The 18,049-nt window shown below is 42.2% G+C and overlaps 1 protein-coding gene across 1 annotated transcript; it reads left to right on the forward strand.

The window, feature by feature from the left end:
* Positions 1–1,476: 1,476 nt before the first annotated feature.
* LOC123399064 lies at positions 1,477–17,577 on the forward strand. The gene is made up of 7 exons (XM_045093491.1): positions 1,477–1,805; positions 3,057–3,318; positions 3,476–3,581; positions 12,746–12,869; positions 12,959–13,693; positions 14,333–16,298; positions 16,868–17,577. Exons 2-7 carry the CDS (start codon positions 3,132–3,134, stop codon positions 17,287–17,289), a joined length of 3,540 nt encoding a protein of 1,179 aa, XP_044949426.1. The 5' UTR covers positions 1,477–1,805; positions 3,057–3,131; the 3' UTR covers positions 17,290–17,577.
* Positions 17,578–18,049: the final 472 nt, after the last annotated feature.

An 18,049-nucleotide genomic window follows, 5' to 3' on the forward strand; every position in this document is an offset into this window, starting at 1 on the left:
CCCGATTCATATGTTATCCCTGCAAGAGGCTAGGTCGCTTAACCTATCCTCTTATGATAGATGTATGTAAAGAGAGATTATCCCTGAACCTCTGAGTACACTCGTCGAGCAAGATGGGTTGAACAATGCGAATCTTTGTAGGCATTGTTGCATGTTACCCAAGCAATTTGCAAGCATGCAAGTCAACTCCTTAGCTCATGTTAGCCTAGTCATGTCAACTTTTCATAGCATGACTTTTACATGCATATCAACTGCAGAATATGTGCATAAGGAAGTTCGGGAAAATAACATACAAAAGCATTCTCAAAACTAGTTTGTGGTGGCAGTTGCTAAAGAGGTGTTAAACTATTTTTTCGTTAGATTGTAGTTTTCACACTTGTTCATGGTTATATAAAATGATTACCTTTTAAGTAAAAGACATGTTGAAAGTTTGGAATGCTTTTGAGGATGCTGATTTTGAATACCATTTGTGTTCTGTTGCAGCATGTCCATTTTATCTATATAGATAGTTGATTTTATTGAGATGCCATCCAATAACTCTTGAAGAGTTCAGTTATGTGCGAGAGCACACAAGACTAAAATAAAATATTGATTTTTTTTCTTTATCTCTATTTTTAAACCATTCTAATGATTATTATGATATATGATAGACACTAACAGATAATTTACGAGATTAGTCAAACAATCCTAATTAATGATTAAGAATTATTTTCCAACCACTATATTAAAATATTGTAATTTGAATCATTTAAATTTTATCTAATACTTCCTACGTCTTAAAATAACTGTCTCAAACTTAGTACAAATTTATACTAGAGCTATATAAAGTTGAGACACTTATTTTAAGACGAAGGAATTATTTCTTTACTTTATGTATCTTTTCTTAACGGCGAATGGACGTGACAACACGTGCTTTCGTGGTCTAGTATGCATGCATACAAGATGACATTTCTTTTCGCAGGGAGCAACGGCGGATGTTGCGAAATGTGGCCTTCGGTAGTTACAGTAACTAACAAACATTTCGTATATATACCGTATAATACAGTCCTAAACAAAATTCACATGTATTTAGCCCTGTAATTTTAAGTCCTTCCTCATGCCTCGTTTGGTTAAGGGGATTGGGGAGGTTTTGAGAGGAAAATTCCCGGAAGGGTCAGAAACCCCACAGATCCTCGGACGCCCATTTGGTAGGAGGGGTTTGCTTAACCCAATCCTCTCCATTCCCCTTCAATCCCTTCCTATCCATGTGTTTCAAAACCCTCCTTGGGTAAGCAAAGCCCCAGGGATTTGAGAGGATTGGGTGGAACGGATACACCCAATCCTTTGAAATCCCTCCATCTCAAAACCTTCCCAATCCCCCTTAACCAAACGAGGCCTCACGGGGTAAATGTGATCTGGCACTATCTCAGCCTACAACTGATCAACCTTTCCTTTATTTTTCTCTTAAATAAAACAAAACAAATCACCGTGGACAACCAAAAGGGAAAAGAAAAAGGAAAAGGAAGCCCACTTCTTCCCCAGTCCACCTCCTGCTGCGAGAGCACGACGCAGACACAACCGAAGCAAAGCTTTGCTTCTCCCCGCAGCAACACAGCGCAGGACAACGAATCCAAAAGGGGAGGCGATAGCCGAGACGGAGAGCAAGAGGAACAGCGAGAGGAGCGCGGGGTGGTAGGAGGCGGGGGAGAAAGGGCGAAACCCTAGAATTCTCACCCATCCCCACGGCGAGGGTCCACTGGGGCTGCGCTCGGATCTGCCTCAACGCTTGCGCTTGCGGCGGGGGAGATCGGAGGACGACGACGCTGGTGAGTTGGGCTCAGGGCGGCCGATTCTTGCTGCAGGTGTTGGAATGTGGGTGGGTGGAGTGGCGATTCGAACTGCTGCTGTTTTTTTTTTTGGAAGCGTCATACCGCGCTGGCGTCGTTGATTTGGTTCTTTATTTGGTTTTGTGTGCGTGAGTGGGGATAGTTGAGTGCAGTGGTTGAGAGGTGGAATGCGGGGACGTGGGGGTAAGATTTATCCTTTTCATGATTCTTGGTTTTTTTCGTTCATATTACTAGCTTGTTAGATCCAGTTTGGTGGCTTTAGGTGTGAAATGTGGCAAATTTCAGCCAATTAATGTCCATAATTTGTTCCTGCTGGCGTTCTTGTGCTCAGTTCCACAGAATTTGTGGTTATTGAATGAGACAACTACTCTGGTAACTACTCTTATTGTGTATGGAACTTGCTTGCTGTGTCTTTTTTTAGTTGAACTTTATTTTGTGTGTTCTATCGGTTGTTAGATTCTTTTTTAAATTTATGTATGCTCTATTTGGCATTGATCTCTTGTTTTCTACCCCTTGTTGATTTAGGGCTGGTCATCCTGGATCTAGTATGTGCATGGCTGATGCAGTTTCATGTTTTGGGTGATGGAGTGGTGCTACATTGTTGAATTTCAGTTTAACTTTGCTTTTCGATTCACTGTTTTTGTTTTCTTCTGAATTTTACTAAATACTGTTTAGGTCTTATGTCTTGACTAATTGTTGATACCGTGTTGCAGATGCCGAGGGTAATTGGTATCTTGTCAATATTAATATTATTATCCTTCATAAAAAAAGAGTCTTATTGTTTGTTCACTCGTTGCATGCAATAGGTGTGTTTTAGATTGAAGAATAGCAACGTTAGTTTTTGCCCCTCTTTTGGTTCTTTGCTTCCCATCCATTTTATTTTGAAGGAGTTCCTCCCCGTGTTGCTGATGCTTCCATCTAGAGATGTGCGATTAAGCAAGCTGGGTTCTTATGTGGGCGAAACTGCAGGTCCAACTTTTGGGTGCTTTTAGCACCTTTTTTGTTGGCTCGTTCTTTTTGAAGTATGATAGCTTTGTTGGTTTAGTTGGGTTGCTAGTTTCAATTGACAATGCGATGGACTGTTTATTTCTCACAATTCATGATGAAATCAGCATGCCTTTTTCGTAACATGTCCTGTGCTATAATTTCCTCTATAGCTACCATTTTCTCTTCTCTTTTGGTGCAAATTTGGTTTATTTAGTCATTTAATAACACTGTTCTATATTGCAGCTCGGGCTTATGGTTTGGGCCTGATGTCTCAGAAGGAGCATAGAAGCACTTGGAGAGATTAAGAAGCCATAAAAGATGCCACATTCACCCTCACGAAGGAGATCTCCTTCAAGGGAGTCTTCTCACAGGAGGGTCAATGATTTCGGGAATGCACTGCCTGCTAAACCAAAGGATGATGAGCTCACATTATTCGCTGATATGCAGAAAACTGAGATTGAGAACTTCTTACTGGAACCATCGGAGGATTTTGATGAATCCATCTGTAATGCTCATAGATACCCTCCTCCTTTATACAATAATATGGTTCTATTTTTGTTTTTGCTACATCTCTTTGTTTATTTATATTTTGGTAATGTCCTTCCCTTGTGTCTATTGATGAGACACTATTAATACTTACTTTTTTTATTCATGTCTACCAGCAAAATTGAGCTTTTTCCCAGATGTTAAGCTTGGTATCAATGTCCCAGCACGAGGGGAAAGCCATGATTTGCTTAAGGTGGATGGTGATAAAAACGATTATGAGTGGTATGGACACTTAATAGCACATGTTGCTTAGCTTTCTTTTAATTAATATGGTTGATGTAGCCTTGTGCTGGTCATGAACATCTGCTCGATATATTTGGGAGATTAGCTATTCTATTGCTTATTTTGGCATCTGCTCTGCCCAATACATTTATTGGAAGCTAGCCCTAACTAATCTGGCTAGCCATCTAACTTCGAGAAGATCGACTAAAACAATTTGATAACGAGGGAGATAAGGTAATGCTGCTGTCCCTTACATCACTTGATTCGGCCAATAGCTGTGTGTCCATGTGGCAAGGAAACTAATATAGATCAAGCTGCAGTTATGGTTTCACAGTATCCACACTTTGCGTCTAGTGTCTTGATAATTAGCTACCCGACTTAATGAAGAGAAAATTACATGAAATAGCAATCATCGATCATGTGCCCAGTAGGTGGTAGCTCAAAGTCAATGATCAGTGGGCATTTCAGCCTTGGTTCTGTAGTTGTAGCCATGCAATACTTGTGAGAATTAGTTGTTTAGTAGATGAGACGAGTCACATCATGAGGAACTCTTTAGCCTCTTTTTTTTTGTCGAGTGCAATTTGTCCTTTATGCCATCTCTTGGTTCGATTTAAGGTTGGCATGACTGCACACAGTATAATGCTTCAATGGGCTACAAGTTTTGTAATAACGATGTAGTTTTTTTCAACTTTGTTTTATTGTGAGTTTGTGTCATCTACTTGTGATGTTTCTCCGAGATAACATGGTATTCTAATTCTTTAGTTAATTGAAAAAAATGCTGAAAATATTTTGATAACCTCTCTTCAGTTGTCTCAACATCATATATCTGCATAAATGCATTTTCAGTGATAAATGCCTGTGTATTTCAATGAATGAAATATTTTTTACTATTACCATGGCCATGTTTCCGGGGCGGACCCAAGAAAAAAACTTCAGATGGGGCAAAAATACATAGCCATTTTTTTAGAACCTCATTCGACGGCAGGGGTTTCTGCAGTTCATTATGGAGAAAGAGAGATGGTCCAGCTTATAAGGAAAACTAGACAAAAAACCAAACATTTCCGGTTAATTAGGAGAAAGCCAAGTGAAAATCAATAAATAAAACCACAAAAAGACACTAGAGTTTGGGGACTATGAATAGAAGACACTAGCGTCATCAAGGATCATCATCTCAGTCAGACATAAGAGCGCCAAGACCCAAAGCTAGCAAGTGTGGCTCAAGAGTGTTAAGCTTCATGCACTAGCCAACGCAACCAAAAGTCCGAACTGATGGAAAGGGCTGCAATCCACATATATTGTAACACCCCCTCTAACGTGTGACGGGGAAGACAAGTCAACACGTGCAACCGGAAGAGAGCGACGGCGCGCGAAACTCACATATGACTCAAGAGGCCTCTACGTGGACACAAAGGGGGGCTACCAGCAATTTTTAATAAATTGCGAAAGCCAGGACTTGAACTCAAGACCTTAGCTCTGATACCATGTTAAGCTTCATGCACTAGCCAACGCAACCAAAAGTCCAAACTGATGGAAAGGGCTAGTGCAATCCACATATATTGTAACAAAGAGCAACCGACCCGAATATATGGTTGTATTCATGCTCAACAAGGCAAACACATTCATATGAAGTAAAACACTTGGCATAATTACTTCATTCTCCACATGGTAACCAAGTTAATTGAGAAGTGAAAGAAAACTAACCATTTACGACAACATCTTGTTCCGAAGTTGCATAAGAGAACATTATTGACACATTGTTCTAACAATCTAATCTATAACTTGCAAGAAAAATAAATAAGTATTATCAAACTAGGGAAGAATGAAACGCCGAAGAAGGCCGGTATTAATAAAATACTCTCCCGTCCCACAATGTAAAACGTATTTGCAAGCTAACCTAACTTGCGAAATCATTTTATACTGTGGGACGAAGGGAGTAGAAAAGAGCTTTAGCACATTACCTTTTGTTTCATCAAACAACAATCTTTCACGGCATGATAGTGTATAACTATCACTTCTTTAGGAGCTTGTCCAAATCAACTAGTTAAGGCATCTTGGGCGTTGTTGTTTTCTGAAAGAAAAGAAAAACTCTCCATTAGCTTCCCAGAAACTTTAAGTGACAAAACTAAAACGCCAAATGAATTTCCAAATTTCATATGTCATACATGAAGAAGAAATGTGATGGAAACTAGGAAGTACTGATAGTTGACCTGAATAAATTTGAGTTTATATTCCGAACTAACCATTAATCTGAAGTAGAAAGTTGCATACCGAAATTTATATGTCACAGTTTTTTGAACTAATCTAATCACCTGAATTGATAAATTATACACAAAAGTAAGTGCAACTAACATGGTTTCTAACATAGAAATTGTAAACAAACAAAAACTATGAAAAAAGGAACCTAGATGACTTCTATGATTTACCTTTATGTCAATTAGAATTGGAGAAATTGAAAATTAGGGTCCATGTTTGGTGATTGGGTTGTGTGGCCGCTGCTGCGGTGTCATAGTGCAAGGCCGCTATGGCGCGAGGGATGGGGGATTGCAGCGGCTACGCGGCGGCGTGAGAGAAGAGATCGGGGATTCCGTCAGGTAGGCATGCGTGTACAAGAGTAATCTAGCGATTGAGTCGTTTTTAGGGCATCTGGCGATCGAGTTAGGCAACGTAACTAGAGTCGCAGGCTGCAGCCCATGAGACAACGTACATGCGTATGCTGCTGATGGAAGGAATTCTTATTCAGTGGGCTGCATCTTAATTTGGAGTTTATCTTTTAGAAATATACAAAGAATTGGGCTGAGTGGGGGCAGGGTAATGGGCTGAGTGGGGGCACATGGCGTACTACGTTGGCAAACTACAGGTGAACGTAAAAATCAAGTGGGGGCAGCTGCCCCCACATACATCAACGTGCGTCCGCCCCTGCCATGTTTTATATATCCTTTTTTCAAGCTACATTGGACCCTGATTTGTTGTGTAAATTCGACACACCGTGGTTTCCTCATCTCCATTTGACATTTCAGTTTGGCCACTAAACAATCCGTTGTCATAAAAATTGAGTCAACCTAAACTCTTCAACTTATTTGTAAGGTATGCAGATTTTCCTTAATTTTAAGTAAAAAATTAATGTGTACGGTTGTGGACATTAGTATGTTGCTTTAGACCAGCATCAGATGCATTGCGGCTGGTCGGCCTACAAGATTCAACAGTCGGCATGGGAAGAGTTCAGAAAGGAGATCTTCAAGTGGGAAAGATGAGTTAGAAATAGAATTAGGAAAGCCTAGTTCGGAACAGTAACAATTGGGAAAGTATGGTTCAGATACTCGTATTGGAGGGTTTCATAGTTAGAGCACACCACCTTGGGTGTCAATTTAGGAGGTACAATACATGTGCAGGTCATGTATTTGAATGGAACCAGATATTCTCTCGTCTACCCAATCCTTGATAGGCACGCTGTCTGGCTATTGTCAGCATGGTAGACTGATAGTTATCCCGATGTGAATCAAAGGTTCACAACGGTACCTGCTTTGTGGTTTGACCATCAACAGGGAGCAATTACAATACAATCTGAGCCTATGGTGAAAGAATAGAAAAACAAATCAGGGCCATTGGATGGAAGATGACTGGTACAGATTTAGGTGGAGGTTCTCAGTGTACAGTTCTTGACACCCCCCCCCCCCCCCCCACTACTTGCATATACAGCATAACTTTGACAGTGACGATCTCAAATTTCTAGTATATCATCATTATGTCCTTCATAAAAAAGAGATTTGTTCAGACCTGTACGGGTGCCCGTCTTCTCTTAGGTTCATAGAAAAACTGCACATCACAAACTGTACTGTACGAAACTTCATGTATATTTGATTTCATTAGTAGCTTCTGCTACATCACGAATCACGCAAGAAATCCAAACATGTTGGTCACTAAAAGTATGTGAACATCATGACAAATATGAGTACATGAGAACATTCATCCATCCACTTCAAATCATGAACATACACTTCAAATTGCACATCGCAGACAGAACACAACAGAAGAGACAAATAAACATATCAAGTGTTACATACGATGAGGGGATCATTTTTGGTACATCACAGGCAAGACTAAATATGAAGAACTAAAACAATCACCGCTCAACAAGCATTGCCACCAAGGATTTTGAGTCGACGAGTGGCTCGGGGGGGGGGGGGGGGGGGGATTCTAGACTAGTCGTGACTAGTCTAGACTCATGGTCGCGATGAGTCGACGGTGAGTTAAGCAGCAGCAACCAGGGGAGGAGCAGACCAACAGCAGCAGCAACCAGGAGAGGAGGGGAGGAGCAGACCAGCACCAGCAGCAACCAGGAGAGGAGGGGAGGAGCAGACCAGCAGCAGCAGCAACCTGGGGAGGAAGGGACGAGCAGCAGCAGCAATCTGGGGAGGAGGGGACGAGCAGCAGCAGCAGCCAGGGGAGGGGGCGAGCAGCAGCAGCAGCAACCAGGGGAGGAGGGGACGAGCAGCAAACCAGGGGAGGGGACGAGCAGCAGCAGCAGCAACCAAATGAGTCGTTCGACCCAGAAACCACGACTAGTCGAGACTAGTCGCTCGACTCATCCCAAGAGTCGAGTCGACCCTGGAAGTGCGACTCATCGACTAGTCGACGACTAGTCGAGCGACTCAAAAACAGAGATTGCCACTCGAAACTGCATCAACTTTTGCTATCTTGATGGTACACAACAGAAATCTTTAGCTTTTACCTCATGTACAGTATCCGGCAAGATGATGAAATTTCACAATGCCGAATTGCTTGAAAATCGAGTCTAAGCAAACTATAGCATGCTTGTCCAATGATTAATTCTCCTCTGCGTGGATTTAGAGAGATATCCCTGCTTGCTATTCCTCTCAAGTTGAAAGCAAGCATATCCCAGATGAGCACAAGCTAGCTGTCAGTCAAAAATTTGAAGTAAGCATACACACAAATGAGCTGTCCAGTCAAAATTTGGAAGTAAGCAAACATTGTGTTGTTTGTTATGGATAATCAATACTGAATAAAGGTCTATCAAAACTTACTGAATTTGGTACAGAAAAGTGTGAGTACATACTAAACTAAGATTTTTGCACTATAGTTCACATGTCTCACAAGTGCCTTTTCACTGGAATGGTCCAAAAGAGATGAATAAACATATGTTGGCAATATACCTATTCTGTTGGATTGATGGATGATCTGTCCTAAGCAATTTAGTATAGCTCTCTGTATGTATAGCATACTGTGCTGCCAGTGGGTAAGCTACTGTACTGATCAAGCATACTTCTCTGAATATAGCCTTTGCCCAAAAATCATTGTAAGCTTCCAAGCTACTGTTACTCACGATTAAAACATATCATCTAAACTAAATGTGCATATGCTTATAATTTAAAAATGTCGCCATTCATACCATTTCGAAAGACCCTGATTTTCTGAATCTGATCATAGAGGTACGTTGGTTAAAACAAAGAAAATTATATTAGCATCCGATAGTGATACAACATACGGTCCAAACATTATTTTAAAGCAAGATTAACTTCAGGGATCAATGAATTCATTTAACCATCTATGACAAAAATATTATGTAGATGATATGGACAGTTGCAATAAAAGTTGAAGAAAGATATTTTCTAAGTAAATGAAATGCTACAGTATTATAACTCAGAAAAATTGGTAGCAACTGCGCAGACAAGCATACCCGATGACTGGAGTTTTCTTCTTCGGCTTCGGCTTCGGCGGATGGCCGAGCTTTTCCTGAAGGGGTGGGGCGTCATGTGGGGCGTCTGGTTGGGGTAGTACAAAGGATGGGGCGAGGTTGTCCTCTAGACTTCGGAGCAAAGTAACCTGGAGAGCTTGTCCGCACAAGGTCGCAGCTTAGGACATGGGAGGTCCACCGGGGCAGCCAGATCGCCGGCAAAGAGACGGTCGGGAGCTGGATCGACACCTCCACTGGGCGTAGTCACCCAGCTAGGCACTGGATCTAGAGTGCCGCCACCGTCGGCAAGGTGATTCTGGAAGTGGATCGACACCTCCATTGGGCGTAGTCGCCACCGCCGTCGTCGTCGACACGAGAGGGTTGATCTGCTACGAGTTGGGGGATTTGGGTCTGCGCTGAGGTTGATTTTCCAAGCAAAATGAGTAGAAGCAATAGAGTTTTTTTTGAGGGTATACACCTGAAGGCACACGCTTGCTGATCTGTATTAAAGCAAACAGCAAACCAGTACAAGTACGATTACAAATACAGATAGACCAGAAGGATACGCATGAAGGATCTGCCACCGCCAAACTAAGAAAAAGACCAAAATAACAAAAATATAGCAAAGAAGTCCTTTGTCTTCCTCTCCACCACAGAGATCGCTGCTTGATGTGGACCTCCACCGCCGTCAAACATGCCGTTGGAGAAGGAGAAGAACATCGACAACCTCGAACCTTGGAGCTGAAGAAACCCATATCATGAAAGCTTTGATGAGCTGCAGTAGCCACCTACCTACTCCAATGAGCAGGATCTGAAACTTTCAGGCACATCGGCCGGAAGCAATTTCCAGTGTGGAAATGCTCTCCGAGCTCCTCAAGCTCCAGATCCGGGCCTAGAGCCACGCCGCCTTCATGAAGGCAGCCAGATCTGTCCGCCACACATCCAACATGCTGATAGTCACCTTCACCCTCCTTCATGAGGGAGTCGCTGTCGCCACCACGGGACGCCGAAACGGCAGACGTCCATCCCTCGACTCCAACACCAGGGTGCCGAACGGCTGGAACTCCAGTGTCCGACCACCCCGCCCTCACCAGTCCGCGGATGACGGCGGAGCTGACGCCGCTCACACGAGGAGAGGACCGGAGGGACTTATTACCAAGCGACGGCGCCGCCCCGTCTCACCACCGTCGCCAGGAACCAAACCTTTAGAAGGATCTAGAACTATACATGCCAACCAGACGGAGATGCCGGTTCCCCGCCACCTCCCGGTGTCTAAAAGGCGCTCGGAGGCGACAGGGAACCGCGGCCTCGCTGGCGGCAAGCACCAACCTCTACTTCGCCCCCTTTTCGCCTTGACTGTAGCAGCGAGAGTTCGAGAGAGCTCCGGACTCGCCGCCTGTGTTTGTTTATTTCAGAAGCAAGAGAGTTTTGTGCAAAGAAGCTAGCACATGCGCACTCAGATTTATCCAATAGAATCTGGACCATTCATCCCGGATCTGACAACTCGGACAGAATTTTTCTATTCTTTTACCTGGAGCAGCTCTTCTATTGTAGTCACCCCCCCATCAACATAATCTCGTAATCCATATCCTTTTAGTGCTGTGGGTCACATGCCAGGCCTGTTCTAATAAAAGTGTTCATGCTAAAATGCTGTATAGACTTTCAATTGACTTCATTATAGTCCCTCCGGTTCATAGATAAGTGGAGTTTTGGACATTGACATGGTCTTCAAGATGCATCTTTGACCACTAATTTATACTGTATTGTATATATAATCCAGAAAAGTATAATATTGTATTCTTGACATACTTTTGTAAACAAACCTATTCATATGGTTTTCAAGTTTCCAATCAAATATTTAAAATCATATTGGCAGTCAAAGTTTAAAAGTTTTACGAAAGGTCACTTATTCGTGACCTGGAGGGAGCATCTCCTAAGGCCTTCCACAGCGTATGCCCCAATCGGTGCCAAATCAACTTTTGGTCCATTTCACTCCGGTGCCCTGCACTGCCCAGCCGATGCCAGATATTTTTTTTTTCAGGGAACTGGAGCACCTAGTTGTTCCGATGCCCAGTTCTTCCACGCAATAAAAGTTTTTGAAGTGCTAGGCTGCTCCGATGTGAGGTGGAAAATTGGCTGGGTCAAGTCCCTTTATGCATGTGCGTGTCCGGCATTTTTATAAGCTGCAAACACACACTGCTAGAGCGGCGCCAATATTTTCCTCAGGGCATCACAGATTAGGTGGCAACGTTTTGATGTATGGGGGACCGATTACGTTCCGATGCCCAGTTCTTTCATGTGCCAGAACCACGAGTTGGTTGTGAGATCTTATGGGTTTCAGCTCTAGCCTACCCCAACTTGTTTGGGCCTAAAGGCATTGTTGTTGTTGTTGTTGTTGCTGGGGCACCGATTACATTTGGAGGGCCTAAGGTTCAATAATGAGACCAAGCAGACTAGCGCCTCCGGCATATTATTAAGAGGACAAGGAGATACACTATTTTATATTTGCCCAACAGCATAAATCAACGAGATTTAATCTGCTCCACAGGGGTCCTACACAGGTAGGAACGGAGATGCGACTCCCCTCCCAGTCATCACAGGGCTATGACCCACTCCTCATTGTGGCTCATGAGGTTTTCGACGATGAATATGTGAAAGAAAAATGCTCGCAACATCCTGTAGTTTGTATTTGAGTCATATGTACACAAGAAGACTGCTTACAGAAGGTCTAATTAATGATTAACCATTCTTTATGAATGTTGCAATTTAAAACTGCCATAACTAGTACAGTTCTTTGGTGTGCTTCAGAGCATTGTGCTTTTTCAAGCCTGGCCTGAAATTCGGCCCAGTCTGGGGTATGCCCAGGTTTAGTGTGCAGTGACTTCATAATAGTTATTCAGGCATCCATGTCTGCGGAATAACTGAATATTCCATTCAATATTTCTCGTGAAGTACGAAGTTGTTAGTTAAAGGCTTGAACGAAGGTCACTGTTTGCTACAGCAGTAAAATGGGATGTTACAAAATGACAATGTAAGAACATAATAATACCTTTCGTGTTTAAAGTAGGGCAGAGCTGGTAGAAGCGTTCGGTTCAGGTGTACCCAATGAAATTCATCAAACACTCGTTAAATTAGTCTTTAACATTGCTCATTAGTGGAAGATTGCACCATAACCAAGAGAGGTAAACCCAATGATGTCCTCCAGCTTCACCCCTGGTTTAAAGCATGTTAACAAATGCCCTATTTATATAATGCTTTGGATGGGTAATTACAATACGAATTACTCTTGTTTTTGGATTATCGTTTCTCAGAATTGTAGCATAAACTTGAGCATAATATGGTGCTGTGATGTTTCTTACAATTATTTTAATTACTGTAAATATCTTTGGCTCAGATTATACTTCTTACACTTAACATATGCAAATCTTGCATGTGTAAACTACTTGACCGCCTTCTATCTTTTCAATTATAGGCTGTTGACTCCTCCAGCGACTCCACTTTTCCGTTCGTTAGATGATGAAGAAGAACAGTTTGTTGGACAGGCTTCCAGGGGCAGGGCTCAGAGTAAGGGCATGCAAATCTCGAGGCCATCCACGGTATGTTTGCCATAGTTTTTGCTCTTGAATTCTTAATGTGGGCTTGCAACAAATACCCACCTGTTTTGTTATTTATTGTCCATACACAGATGGATAATGCTCAAAGGTCTAGTAGAAGCAGTGCAAGCCCAAATAGGTTTAGCCTGTCACCACGCTCTATGGCAAGGACAAAATCGCCTATTTCAGCTTCTCGTGCTAGCCCACCACTTTCTGTTCAACCACCAACGCCATCGCGAAGACCTTCAACCCCTCCAGCTGCTAAGATATCGACGCTTCCACAAAGGTCTGCAAGTCCAGTCTCTAGAAGGATGAGTGCTGGTTCAAGTGGCTCAGCATTAAATGGAACAAGGGGAGCCTCTCCAGTTAAAGCTAATCACAGATCTTCTTCCACAAAACCTCAAGGATGGCAGTCCAATGATCCTGCTTTCTCTTATAATGCACCTCCAAACCTTCGTACATCTCTACCAGATCGTTCGGTATCCCGTTCAAGGGGTGGATCCCCTACATCTTTCAGTGGACTAGATACAGGTTCAAGAGGTCGAAGGCAATCAATGTCTCCTACTCCAACTAGAAGAGCCAGTTCATCACATAGCATCGAACGGGATCGATTGAGCACACACAGCAAAGCTTCTGCAACATCGTCTGGTGATGATGATCTGGACTCAATGCAGTCTATATCAATAGGCTATTCCAGCAGCCCAGCTGTAAAAAAGAGCTTGGCAGTGATGAAGACGAGAAGTATTGCATCATCAAAGAAGCTGTCCAAGAATTTTTCCCCTATCTCAGCCCCAAAATGGTCATTTGATTCTGCTGTTTGGTTGATGGTAAGTGTTGTCCCCTAAAAAAGCGTAGTCCTATTTTTTAGTAGGATGACGGATCGTAAATTTGTATAGCATATTTAACAATTTATTCATTCAGTTACTCACTTACACTGGTTTTAGTCCCTTTTACTTTCTTAACGGTTTTAGCTTCCCATTTGGAGGAATCCAGGGGCTTCCGTAAATTTCTGTTGTTATACTTTGACAAGGAAACAACGGTTACACCAACTGTATTGAGTGGTCAAATGCTTTGGACGGATGCCTTTGTGAATTAAGTCACATAATAGCTTAAAAGAAATCATTGGTTGAAACGAAAACATTTGTTCATCCTGAAAATTTGGCTGGCAAATGCCCCTGCTCCAGTGACTAGGTTCCTTTACCTTTTATGACTAAGTTGCTTAACTCATGGAATGTTTATTCATTCAATCAGATATTGTATGATACTGTAAATTGCTCTCATCCTTTCTTCAACAAATTAGTGTAGCGTTTTCTGCCAAAAATAGTTACTCCTTGGTTGTTTTGTTGTTTATTTGCGTGATGCATCTAATGTGCTTTTACTGCAAGTTGAGACCTTACTATTCTTTACTGTATTCCAGATTTCCTTAAATCGCGACTAAGATGAGAAATGTGTTCTTACTTTTCTAGGATCATCGGAAAGGTCCTCAAGATAGGTTCCGGCCACTTCTATCAAGTGTCCCTGCCACCACATTTGGTGCTGGCAAAATAAATAATGTGCACAAGCCTATGTTCTCACACAATTCCTCTATGACAACTAGCAGTAATGCAAGCTCTGAGCATGGTGCCACTTTTGGCCCTTACGTGGAAAGCGACCAAGAGCAACAGGATCTTATTGGTGAATGGGACGCAGATGATGGCCTTCGAGTTCATGAGGACATATTTATGTTTGATAAGTTGGATGAGTTGAATGAAGAAACCAGTTACAATAAGAGCACAAAATATGTAGAAGATTCGCCCATTCGAGTAAAATACGTAAAGAGTGATAAACATGACTTTGATATGGAAAGATGGGCAGCTAATCAAACGCCATATGATGGTGCAGATAGTTCTCAGGTTGGACATGGTGAAATGGCTACTTGCAGTAGATGTGGGATGTCTTTCAATGTGATGGATTCTGATGGAAAAGGTGACTCTTGCGGAGAGTGCTCTTCAAAGGTTGAAGGATTTTCTGCAGACCATATGTTATGGACTTCAGTAGCACATCAACATGGTAATAAAATTGTAAATTCTGAGCCTTGCGTTGAATCTGAACCTTCTATAGCCCCAGATAGTGTAGACTACAGCAAACATGCATCTCTCGGTCATCAAACAGTGAACAATGAACCTCTAGCGGATTGTACAGAAAAATGTCCTCCAGGTCAGTCGATGGTGGATACAGATGAGGACATGTTACTGGGGCAGGAAGTAGTGAATTATGAGGAGAATATGAGGCCCTATCATGAATCTGATTCCTTAGTGGAAAATGAAGATGATGTTTCATTTAGTCGATCTAGCATAAGTAATCACCAACAAATAGAACCAACATCAGCGGAGCATGGCCCTTATAGAGGCCAAATGGATACTTGCAACCATGGATTACCTCCATGCCTTAATGAGTCGGACTGCCAACATAATGAAGCTGTATCTGAAACTGCATTTGGTGATAATTCTCATCAACTGGGATCAACTATACATCCGTTTCCAAAGGTTGAAAGTGCTGAAGGTGCTGGGATATCAGTACTCTTGCACCAGAAATCAAGCAGCAACAAATGGCCAGTCATGGAAGGGAGCGCCCTAGCTGCTACTAATATTGTTTGTTCTGAACCATATTACACAAGAGATGGTATAAATATGATGAAGCGTAGCTTTGGACGTGACAACTCTTCAGCTTCTTCCATTGATTTAGGATCTTCAAGGCAATCAGATGCACATTTTGAGCGGCGTAGTAGCAGTAAGAAGGGTGACTTCGAGAAAGCTCAACCAAGCAGTACTATGAGTCGTCAAAGCATAGCTTCGGTGTCAGATATGTCAGTTAGTGGTTCTTCAGCTTCACTTTGCCATCAAACTGATGCAGTTGAAGACACTTATTCCCGAATTGACACTTTGGAAAGCAGTGCTTCAAGAACTGTGGTTTCTGCCGGAGAAGATGGTTCTAGTAAGGATGCTTTGTCAAATGCTCTTGAGTGTTTGTCTACTGCACGGCCTATTGTCAATGATGATATCCCTGTTGACTTGAACTCCTCGAGCTTTGATAGGTCGAGTGAGACAGAAGATGTAATCAGCATGGGTAGGATGGCTGACAACGATCACTCCACCACTAATATGTGTTTGTCAGAGATGGAAGAGCCAATTAATGTCCAAGAATCTTCAGCTGCCGAGGGAAGTTGCATGCTAAAAACAGATGAAGATACTTCTGATACCGTTCAGTGCTGTTTAGTTGGCACTCCAGAATACCCAAGTGAGGAGAACTTAGATAACCTTATAATGCAGTCTGAAGCAGTTCAGGATTCAATTGAGGAACACATCTTGGATGATTGTTGTGTGTCTGCCATCTCAGAGGAAGATGTGTTGGTTTCTAGGACTGGAACTAGCATAATAGAACTTCCTAACGGTGGTATGTATTTGGGCTGTTCTAATTTTCGTTTAACGTAATCAAGTTTCGGAAATTCCTTTCTCTGTCAGAACTCATGTTTATCCTTTATTCATCGATTGTGTGATGTGTCCTTCTCATCTTTCTGAGAATCATTTTTAGTTGGCCTTTCTGAGAATCGTCTTTAGTTGTCCTAAAGTGCTGGAATACTACCCCTGCTTGTACATAGACTACGAGTTAGACATTAGCATGGTCTCTGGCATGCATGTTTGATTATTGCTTACTCTATGCATATGTCAGGAAAACATAGAAAATGTGTAGTATAAAGAAAAGAAAGTCCTGAATGATAGTTCTAACAGAAGTTTTACGATAGAAAAAATAGTAGTTTTGGTGCATGCATTTTGGTCTGGAGAAGAAACATAAAGGACAAATGAGTGACTGGAAGTATTAGTGAGACGAGGTTTATACATTTTTCACATCCAATATGCTGTTGCATTTATGATACCAGTTTCTATGTACAGTTGACGTTTTCTTTTGGACATATCCTATGACTCTTGTTGTGTTCTAGCCTAATCATTCTCTCTACCTTGTAGAAAAATCACCTCAGGCAGTAGAAGGGTCGAGGAAACAAATTCAGAGGTGCTTCACTTTAGAAGAAGCTACTGATACAATTCTCTTGTGTAGTTCTATCGTTCATGATCTAGCATACAAGGCAGCAACAATTGCACTGGAGCACGAACAAGAATCAGAACGCCATCGACCAACTGTTACCATTGTAGGGAAGCCCATTCCAGACGAGGATGATTTCCTTAAGCTGCCCCACAGAAGAACCCCAAATCGTAAGGTTAAAAGGAAAAGATTGGAAGGTGAAACAACAACCATCACAGAAACCGCTGAAAAAGAATCCATCGCTGAAGATCCTTCACCTGCACGTTCTGCTTCAGGAATCACAAGGGCATCTGTTAATATGAAGCCTCCAAAGTTGGAATCCAAGTGTAACTGTGTAATTATGTAAGTTACTTCGGGCATCCAGTATGCCAAAGAGACTTGGGATATACACGCACGCAAACCAGTACTTTGCGCCAGCCTGCTTCAAATCGCTATCAGCAACGGATAGAGTTCCACACGTGTCTCTAGATTATTTTTCGATGATAGTGCATTTTCTGTTTTTTAGGCAACAGAATTGCACTGCAAGCTATTCTTTCTGTAAATTCTTTTTCCCTCTGTGAAATTTCATGTGGTCCACTGCGGTTTGTGCAAATACTAGATTTAAACGTCTCTATTTTTAGCATATTTTCCTGCAGCGCACGTGGCTTGTATGAATGCAATCTTAAGCATCCTGCTGATGTTAGTTTTTGGCTCGCACAGAACAATTCTCAAGGCTGCCTCCAAAGGAAAAAATGGTCAAAATTGTCTATAGTTGCCAGCATGAAAGTTGTCTGTTTCGTTGATGTTGAGATGTATATTGTGCATGCGTATTTCTTGTACAACAAGTCCTCCTTCCTTGTATAGTTGAGGACGTGACCACCACTTTTATTTATATGTACATAAATATGCATCCGATCAATATATCGTGAGTTGCATCCTACCACTACCCCTAGTTGCGTCGTGATATATCGTGAGTTCGTGGCTTCATGCATGAGCTCTCATCATCGGTTGACAAGGGCATCATTGTCTTTGCCCTCTACCTCTTTGCTAATCCGGTTATTGAGCATGATATTCATTCTGTTCGATTCCACCTCCCAACAATTAGCCGTCATCATGAACAAGGCGTT

Source organism: Hordeum vulgare, chromosome 5H, assembly GCF_904849725.1.
Source record: "Hordeum vulgare subsp. vulgare chromosome 5H, MorexV3_pseudomolecules_assembly, whole genome shotgun sequence".
Taxonomy (NCBI): domain Eukaryota; kingdom Viridiplantae; phylum Streptophyta; class Magnoliopsida; order Poales; family Poaceae; genus Hordeum; species Hordeum vulgare.

What these genes read in the sequence shown, in the direction of transcription:
- LOC123399064 (XM_045093491.1), top strand. Translation starts at nt 3,132, where the DNA reads ATGCCACATTCACCCTCACGAAGGAGATCTCCTTCAAGGGAGTCTTCT. An exon ending in GGATTTTGATGAATCCATCT is followed by an intron (nt 3,319 to 3,475) that starts GTAATGCTCATA and finishes CATGTCTACCAG; the next exon opens with CAAAATTGAGCTTTTTCCCA. An exon ending in GATAAAAACGATTATGAGTG is followed by an intron (nt 3,582 to 12,745) that starts GTATGGACACTT and finishes TTTCAATTATAG; the next exon opens with GCTGTTGACTCCTCCAGCGA.